This window comes from Hyla sarda, chromosome 8 (assembly GCF_029499605.1).
Source record: "Hyla sarda isolate aHylSar1 chromosome 8, aHylSar1.hap1, whole genome shotgun sequence".
Lineage (NCBI taxonomy): Eukaryota > Metazoa > Chordata > Amphibia > Anura > Hylidae > Hyla > Hyla sarda.
In genome coordinates, this window is record NC_079196.1 from 226,018,037 (window position 1) to 226,028,563 (window position 10,527).

At 40.5% G+C, this 10,527-nt stretch overlaps 1 protein-coding gene across 5 annotated transcripts in view; it reads left to right on the forward strand.

Moving 5' to 3' along the window:
- The window catches only part of SEZ6L2 (seizure related 6 homolog like 2), a 199,031-nt gene that overhangs the window by 139,819 nt on the left and 48,685 nt on the right, over nt 1-10,527 (forward strand). For all 5 annotated transcript variants that reach the window (XM_056535082.1, XM_056535084.1, XM_056535083.1 and 2 more), the window contains 4 exons: nt 6,620-6,871; nt 7,380-7,513; nt 7,594-7,786; nt 9,124-9,309. In XM_056535082.1, coding sequence (XP_056391057.1) covers nt 6,620-6,871; nt 7,380-7,513; nt 7,594-7,786; nt 9,124-9,309 — 765 coding nt within the window. The remainder of the gene's footprint in view (nt 1-6,619; nt 6,872-7,379; nt 7,514-7,593; nt 7,787-9,123; nt 9,310-10,527) is intronic.

Genomic DNA, 10,527 nt, shown 5'->3' on the forward strand with positions numbered 1-10,527 from the left:
TTGTACAGATTATAGGAATTTTGTCTACAGTAAATCTTGGTGCAGAGGAAGCCTACAGAATTCTCTCCTAAATACGCAATGGTTGGAAAAACCAGACTCTGAAACCAAACAGAAATACATCACAATGGATACAGTGAAGACCTTCTGTAAGATTTACTTATGAAGAAGATTGATAGAAACTATTTCACTAGCAGAGAACATCTCGTCCTGGTAGATCAGCATCCTATGGAGGTACAACCTCTCTGATGAACTCTGAGGTACCAGAGTATTTCCGGATCTTCTAGATTTAACAAGAAGAGGTTCGAGTCACACTTTGATGGTAAAGTCTCTTCTCTCACATTAAAACTATTATGTGGCTTTAAGATTCTAGGATAAACTTTGCTGAATCCTAATAGACTTGTAGTATGTACTGGTTGTTGTTTTCTTGTGGATCATCATCAGGACTAGATTTCTTTGATACGGTCAAACTGCTACAAAGTCCGCCACATGTCCAGTGCGGAATGTATTCTCTTTAGAGATCCACTTTGATATGAAGATGGCGTACTAAATATTACCACCTTTCATTATGCCAGAAGCTAGAAGGAAAACCGACAACCGGACCGGAGGATCTCCTGTTGATTATCTCTGAAGTGGCTCTTTGTCCAAAACACAATCATGGAGCAGAAGTGAGATGGTGAACGTCTCCTCAGTAGAAAAGACACTCAATCCGCAATCCTCAACAAGAGACCCGGAGTCGATGGTTGGAATTATTCTGGTGGTAAAAGTAAAGAATTAAACTATGAACCTTCTGGAAAAGAAGAATAATTACTGCTTGTAAACCGCCATGCTTAGAGTACAGCACCACATGAGCCATCTGGAGACAGATCTGCTACTATCCCAATAGACACTTCATAATATCATTGGACCAGAGACAAGACAACAAAGAGCTTAAGACTCTGCGGAGATGAGCACCACATGGACAACAAGCCTGATCCTTGAGTTAAGGAGACAGATCTTATGGAAACCATTAAAACTTCTTCCTTCAAGAATGGACCTGGAACAAAGAGAAGACGAATAAATCGTTTAGAACAGTAAAGTCTATATTTAAAGATGTGAATATCTACTATCATGTTGACTGTCATGTGCCAAACTAGAAGCTGAAGCTTTAACTGATAATGTATAAGTCATCTGCTTGATGTTAATCAGACCCATGGAAAGGAATCTACTTAAGTTAGATGCCTATAATGTAATGACATCTATTAACAGATCTGCAACACCAGAGCCAAAGATGAGCAGGAAGAAGATTTCTGGCACATATTGCACGGATCAGACCTATGTATTCTTACACAGAGGCTCCATCTGAAGGGCCTGACATCTGTAAGAGAAATATATATATTAGTACATGATAGAGATGACAACCACAGAACCACCAGAGCAGATGGTGGTAGAAACATATTGGTGCCAGGTCCAGCTATAAAAATAAGAGACCCTGACCCAGGGCCCTATACACAAGAAATGACCCATAAGACAGTATACAGGGCATATATATATATATATCTATAATGTGCGGTTAGACGTTATCTGCAACATAGATAGGCAACAAAACCGAACTAAAGAGTAAGGAAAATACCCCTCTAAACAAGGCTGATAACAGAGTAACAATCTGTATATCTAAGTACTACAACCTTCACCCAAATATATAGCTGACAACAGGAGAAGCTTGAATTTACAAGATCTACACTTTCTATGCAGACTAAGACTGACCACAGGGAAAGGGTTGTATTCATAGGCACTATAGGGTTAATACAGCCTATATGATTAAAGTGAACAATAGGTCGTATTCACAGGGAGTATAGTGAGCCACAGGTTGTATTCACCACAGTAATACAGACTATGAAGACTATGTCAGGCACAACAGACTTCATGCCGACTAGATTGCTACCAGAGAGCAGTAGCTATATACACAGGTACATGCTACATACAGACTATATGGATACAAGCACTACATATTATATACAGGTACATACAGACTATATGGATACAAGCACTACATATTAAATACAGGTACATACAGACTATATGGATACAAGCAATACATATTATATACAGGTACATACAGACTATATGGATACAAGCACTACATATTATATGCATAGGTTACATGCTACATAAGGACTATATGGATACAAGCACTACATATCATAACAGGATAAATGATACCTGCAGACTATATGGCTGAGCAACAGCTTGTATCTACAACATTATATATATATATATATATATATATATATATATATATATATATATATACATACACACACCATACATGCAGACAATATGGTTAACAGAACAATAACTTGTATTCACAAGTATAACAGGCTCTATACAGACTATATCAGAGTCCTCAGATGCCAAAAACCACGACTCCCAGCACACCCAGACAGACAAAGGCCGTCCCGTTATGCAAGGAGCCACAGCTCCGTAACACCCAGAGTCACCACGGCCACCAGATTACACGGCTTAAAACAGAGCGCAACAGCTTGTGTCCACAACTCCCAGAACACCTAGACAGACAAAGGCCATCCCGGCATGTCAGGGGCCAAGCCCCGCAACACCCAGCCATACATCTAATATACAGACTGGATGGCTGATAACAGGGAACAATAGCAAGCACTGCAGGTTTAAGCAGACTATATGGCCGAACAGAGAGAAATAGCCTGTAGCAAGCACAACAGGCTATATACAGATTGGATGGCTGACAACAGAGAGAAAAAGCTTGTATCAACAAGCACTACAGGTCTTATGCAGTTTAATGGCTGAAAACAGCGAGCAATAGCTTGTAACAAGCACTACAGGCTATATACAGACTGGATGGATGACCACAGAGAATAGCTTGTATCATCAAGCACTACAGGCTATATACAGACTGTATGGCTGAAAACAGAGAACAATAGCCTGTAACAACAAGCACTATAGGCTATATACAGACTGGATGGCTGACAACAGAGAGCAATAGTGTATCCACAGGCATTACAGGCCTTATGCAGTCTAAATGTCTTACAACAGTATAGATAAGATACTTATCTTTATTCCTGAAGCGACGTCACTGCATACAATTTACCAGAATGCAGCGCAAAAGACGGTCGCCATGATTCTCATGATGGATTTGCACAACAGCAAGATAGACACAATGTACAACCCATTGTGCACATTATTTAAGGAAATACAGCGGCTATAGCCATAATTCTGGTCAGAGAAATCTGCAAAGGGTTTAAGGACATATCTGCTGGCAGGACCATGTGATGGGTAATGTTATTAATGCCAGGGAACCCCTAAAGCGTGAAACATACCTGATGCCAGCAAGTGTAGGAAACATTTGCTCCTCATGGAGATTTCCAGTCTTCACCAGGACCCAGCACCGGATATACTGTGGAGCAGACCAGATCCAGACATCCGAAGTGATGACAGACCGGACCGGCACAAGGAGACAGCTGTACCGATACGCCGGGATACTCCACCGGCATAAGCAAGATACCGATACGCCAGGATACTCTACCGGCATAAGCAAGGTATCGATACGCCAGGATACTTCACCAGCAGTCAGGTATAGGGAGCCCAGCCAGGATACTTCACCAGCAGTCAGGTATAGGGAGCCCAGCCAGGATACTTCACCAGCAGTCAGGTATAGGGAGCCCAGCCAGGATACTTCACCAGCATAATAGAAGGGCAAAACAGGGCTGGAATATGACATCAGCCAAAGGTTCAGAATGATTTATCCAGGATACTGCACTGGTTACCTAAATATTTAATCATCCATCATTACCTCAAACCGGGACCTTGCACCGGTCATATCCCTGCCATCTGCCTCTGCCAGGATACTGCACCAGCAGGAAAAATTTGATGGCAGGGAACAGCCAGGACCCCGCACTGGCAAATACTTACTTCAAAAAGTTGCAGCCAAGACCCCGCAGGGCTGAGATAAGCGATGGGCACACGGAACATCTCGGAACCAGTATGAGTCGGCCAGGACCCCGCGCTGGCTTATGGCTCATATCAGGACACTGGCACAGGTATTACCAGGACCCCGCACTGGTAAAGCATGAAGCTCAGAATATACTCTGAGACCTGGTCATGGCCAGGATACTGCACCGGCACTTAATTGCGTTGCAGCCAGGACCCCGCAAGGCTGATCAGAAGATCTGTAAGTCCAGAAACATCCAAAACAAAGGGAAAACCACAGGTAGAAGGAGCAGGTGGAACATCTCCTGGTGGAATGAGGACAAAATTAAACACAGGTGTGATCTGTAGGAGGGGGTTCTTATCAGGTCAGCAATTAACTATGCTAATTTCTTAATTATCTTGCTAGGTGGACGGTCCTAGGTTGGAGACTGGGGGATGAAATATCCCATCTGTGTGCTGCCTTGGGACGATAAGGAAATATGGTATGTCGGGGCCATCGTAGGTCGGGGGGGTCACTGTATATATATATATATGGTATGTCGGGGCCATCGTAGGTCGGGGGGTCACTGTATATATATGGTATGTCGGGGCCATCGTAGGTCGGGGGGGTCACTGTATATATATGGTATGTCGGGGCCATCGTAGGTCGGGGGGTCACTGTATATATATGGTATGTCGGGGCCATCATAGGTCGGGGGTCACTGTATATATATATGGTATGTCGGGGCCATCGTAGGTCGGGGGGTCACTGTATATATATATGGTATGTCGGGGCCATCGTAGGTCGGGGGGTCACTGTATATATATGGTATGTCGGGGCCATCGTAGGTCGGGGGGGTCACTGTATATATGGTATGTCGGGGCCATCGTAGGTCGGGGGGGTCACTGTATATATATGGTATGTCGGGGCCATCGTAGGTCGGGGGGGTCACTGTATATATGGTATGTCGGGGCCATCGTAGGTCGGGGGGTCACTGTATATATATGGTATGTCGGGGCCATCGTAGGTCGGGGGTCACTGTATATATATATGGTATGTCGGGGCCATCGTAGGTCGGGGGGTCACTGTATATATATATGGTATGTCGGGGCCATCGTAGGTGGGGGGTTACTGTACTAAATAGCAGCACAGTTACTTCTTTACTATATGACACTACAATGTAGGCTTTATAAATCATATTATATTGGTACTGTATGACAGCGCAGTTACGTGTTTATTGTATGACATTATTATGTAGGAGATACTTCCATACTCCCTGGCGCTGTTATGTAGGCTTCATATATCCATATTATTTGGGCACTAAATGGCAAAACAATAACTCGTTTAGTGCCTGGCAGTTATGTAGACTTTATTTATTTGATATTATTTGGGTACGATATGGCCGCACAGTTTCATGTTTACTATATTACAGTATTACTTTATATCCATATTGGTTAGACACTAAATGGCAGCACGTTTACTGCCTGGGACTGTTATCTAGGCTTTACTTATCAATATTATTTGGGTACTATATGGCAACACAGCTACATATTTACCATATTGCAGTATTATGCTTTATATATATCCATAGTATTTGGTTTTCATATGGCAGCACAGTTACTTGTATACTGAATGATACTTTTCATGTAGGGTTTATATATATTCATATTTTGGGTACTATATGACAGCACAATTACTTGTATACTGTATGATACTTTCATGTAGGGTTTATATATTCATATTTTGGGTACTATATGGCAGCACAGTTACTTGTATACCGTATGATACTTTTCATGTAGGGTTTATATATATTCATATTTTGGATACTATATGGCAGCACAGTTACTTGTATACTGTATGATACTTTTCATGTAGGGTTTATATATATTCATATTTTGGATACTCTATGGCAGCACAATTACTTGTATACTGAATGATACTTTCATGTAGGGTTTATATATATTCATATTTTGAGTACTATATGGCAGCACAGTTACTTGTATACTGAATGATACTTTCATGTAGGGTTTATATATTCATATTTTGGGTACTATATGGCAGCACAATTACTTGTATACTGAATGATACTTTCATGTAGGGTTTATATATTCATATTTTGGATACTATATGGCAGCACAGTTACTTGTATACTGAATGATACTTTTCATGTAGGGTTTATATATTCATATTTTGGGTACTATATGGCAGCACAATTACTTGTATACTGTATGATACTTTTCATGTAGGGTTTATATATATTCATATTTTGGATACTATATGACAGCACAATTACTTGTATACTGAATGATACTTTTCATGTAGGGTTTATAGATTCATATTTTGGGTACTATATGGCAGCACAATTACTTGTATACTGAATGACACTTTTTTGTAGGGTAATATATATCCATATTGTATAGACTCTGTATGTGTTGCACTTCTATTTGACACTGAATGGTAATCTTATCGTGGATGGAGGCCCCATACATATTCTACATAGGAGTCTTTGTTTATCCAGACATGTCTATCCAGAAGCCCAGATAAGCGAAGCTCAGCAGATGACAGGGATGTGCGCCTGCGCAGAACTGCGCAGATCCCTGTAGAATTGTTGAACGCAGCTCCGGCTGACATGATGTAACTTAGGATCAGCATAAGAAAAGTAATTTTATCATTCACCATCTCTATATATATCTTCATCAGGTACAACCTCTGTCCCCACACGGGCCGCCCCTGTGTCCCTGACTGACGACCTGGCTCCAGCAGGGGTCAGCGAAACCTCTGGGGTCCTCACCACAGCCGTTGGGGGGACCTTCTCCCTTCCTCCGCCCCTCAGTACATTGACGCCTCCATCTCCAGCACCAACAGGAGGTCCGGGACCCTCCGCAGAAGGGGAAGAAGAGACCACTACCACCCTGATCACTACAACCACCGTAACCACCGTGCATAGCCCAGGTGAGGATGATAGGGTAGGAGCATGCTGGGGGTTATAGTTACACAACAGCTGGAGACCTCCAACCATACAGCTTATATAAGTATTTTCCAAACAGTGTTCCTCCAGCTGTTGCAAAGCTAAAACCCCCAGCATGCTCGGACAGCCGAAGGCTGTCCGAGCATGCCGGGAGTTGTAGCTTTGCAACAGCTGGAAGAAAACTGTTTGGAAAATGTTGTCCTATATATAAATATAGGCACTGGGCTTGACATCCCAGTGGGGGAGCGTGTAGTGTCCCATTCTTTAGTCCATATAGTGTATGTGACTCCATGGTTATGACTACAAACAAACCCTGTGTGGTCTGATGTCATAGTTATGTCAGTGTTTCCCAACCAGTGTGCATCCGGCCTTCAGCTGTAAGGGCAAGCTGGGAATTGTATTTTTGCAACAGCTGGAGGCCCGCTGATTGGAAAACACTGGCCTGTTTATAAATATGGGTGCTGTGCTTGACCTCCGTCTCCTTCTCTCCAGTTCTCTGTAACAACAACATCTCTGAGCTGGAAGGAATCCTGGAGGGTCCTGAATACTCCGGGGGAAGTTTCTTTGGTGGTCTGGACTGTACATACAGTGTGTCTGTATATATGGGCTACGGAGTGGAAATCCGGGTGAGTGTGCCCCGTAACAGGGTCTCGTAACCTCCAGATGAGGTAAGAGAATGAGACCAATAACTATTAATTGTTTTTAGGTTGAAAAGCTAAATCTCTCCAAGGAGGAGGCGCTGAGCGTGGAGGGGTTAGAAGAAGACCACCGATTCCTGCTGGCCAATGAGACGCTGATGGCCGAGGGTCAGGTGATCCGCAGTCCAACCAACCACATTGCAGTAAGATTCCAGACTTACCGCACCACAAGCCCTGGAGCATTTAAGTTGCGCTATCAAGGTAACCACATATAGGGGACAGTGTTATAGTAGTTATATTCTTGTATAAAGGGGCAGTATTATAGTAGTTATATTCTTGTATATAGGAGGCAGTATTATAGTAGTTATATTCTTGTATATAGGGGCAGTATTATAGTAGTTATATTCTTGTATATAGGGGCAGTATTATAGTAGTTATATTCTTGTATATAGGAGGCAGTATTATAGTAGTTATATTCTTGTATATAGGGGCAGTATTACAGTAGTTATATTCTTGTATATAGGAGCAGTATTATAGTAGTTATGTTCCTGTATATGGGAGGAGTATTATAGTAGTTATATTCTTGTATATAGGGAGCAGTATTATAGTAGTTATATTCTTGTATATAGGGAGCAGTATTATAGTAGTTATATTCTTGTATATAGGAGCAGTATTATAGTAGTTATATTCTTGTATATAGGAGACAGTAGTATAGTATTTATATTGTTGTATATAGGAGGCAGTATTATAGTAGTTATATTCTTGTATATAGGAGCAGTATTATAGTAGTTATATTCTTGTATATAGGGGCAGTATTATAGTAGTTATATTCTTGTATATAGGAGCAGTATTATAGTAGTTATATTCTTGTATATAGGAGCAGTATTATAGTAGTTATATTCTTGTATATAGGGGCAGTATTATAGTAGTTGTATTCTTGCATATAGGAGCAGTATTATAGTAGTTATATTCTTGTATATAGGAGGCAGTATTATAGTAGTTATATTCTTGTATATAGGGGCAGTATTATAGTAGTTATATTCTTGTATATAGGAGCAGTATTATAGTAGTTATATTCTTGTATATAGGAGCAGTATTATAGTAGTTATATTCTTGTATATAGGGGCAGTATTATAGTAGTTGTATTCTTGCATATAGGAGCAGTATTATAGTAGTTCTATTCTTGTATATAGGAGCAGTATTATAGTAGTTATATTCTTGTATATAGGAGCATTATTATAGCAATTATATTCTTGTATATAGGAGGCTGTATTATAGTAGTTATATTCTTGTATATAGGAGCAGTATTATAGTAGTTATATTCTTGTATATAGGAGCAGTATTATAGTAGTTATATTCTTGTATATAGGAGCAGTATTATAGTAGTTATATTCTTGTATAAAGGAGCAGTATTATAGTAGTTATATTCTTGTAAATAAGAGCAGTATTATAGTAGTTATATTCTTGTATATAGGAGCAGTATTATAGTAGTTATATTCTTGTATATAGGAGCAGTATTATAGTAGTTATATTCTTGTATATAGGAGGAGGTATTATAGTAGTTAAATTCTTGTACATAAAATTCTCTTTTTTTTTAGCTTATGTCCTTAGCTGTGTGTTTCCCTCTCGACCTGAGAATGGAGAAGTCACCGTCACAGACCTCCACCCTGGAGGATCCGCTAACTTTCACTGTGCTCCTGGGTTCACATTAAAGGGTGCAGATTCCCTGATCTGTCTTAATATCACCCGTCCTCAGTGGAGTGGAAAGCCCCCAGTCTGCACAGGTGAGAAATATATATATGTATGTTTTGGAGCATATATGTCTTCTTTTTGACATGCTACTGTATATTACACTAGGGAGTTCAGCTCTGGAGTATAATACAGGATATAACTCAGGATCAGTACAGGATAAGTAATGTAATGTATGTACACAGTGATCTCACCAGCAGAATAGTGAGTACAGCTCTGGAGTATAATACAGGATATAACTCAGGATCAGTACAGGATAAGTAATGTAATGTATATACACAGTGACCTCACCAGGAGAATAGTGAGTACAGCTCTGGAGTATAATACAGGATATAACTCAGGATCAGTACAGGATAAATAATGTAATGTATGTACACAGTGACCTCACCAGCAGAATAGTGAGTACAGCTCTGGGGTATAATACAGGATATAACTCAGGATCAGTACAGGATAAGTAATGTAATGTATATACACAGTGACCTCACCAGCAGAATAGTGAGTACAGCTCTGGAGTATAATACAGGATATAACTCAGGATCAGTACAGGATAAGTAATGTAATGTATGTACACAGTGATCTCACCAGCAGAATAGTGAGTACAGCTCTGGGATATAATACAGGATATAACTCAGGATCAGTACAGGATAAGTAAAGTAATGTATGTATACAGTGACCCCACCAGCAGAATAGTGAGTACAGCTCTGGAGTATAATACAGGATATAACTCAGGATCAGTACAGGATAAGTAATGTATGTACACAGTGACCTCACCAGCAGAATAGTGAGTACAGCTCTGGGATATAATACAGGATATAACTCAGGATCAGTACAGGATAAGTAATGTATTGTATGTATACAGTGACCCCACCAGCAGAATAGTGAGTACAGCTCTGGAGTATAATACAGGATATAACTCAGGATCAGTACAGGATAAGTAATGTAATGTATGTACACAGTGACCTCACCAGCAGAATAGTGAGTACAGCTCTGGAGTATAATACAGGATATAACTCAGGGTCAGTACAGGATAAGTAATGTAATGTATGTACACAGTGACCTCACCAGCAGAATAGTGAGTACAGTTCTGGAGTATAATACAGGATATAACTCAGGATCAGTACAGGATAAATAATGTAATGTATGTACATAGTGACCTCACCAGCAGAATAGTGAGTACAGCTCTGGAGTATAATACAGGATATAACTCAGGATCAGTACAGGATAAGTAATGTAATGTATGTACACAGTGACCT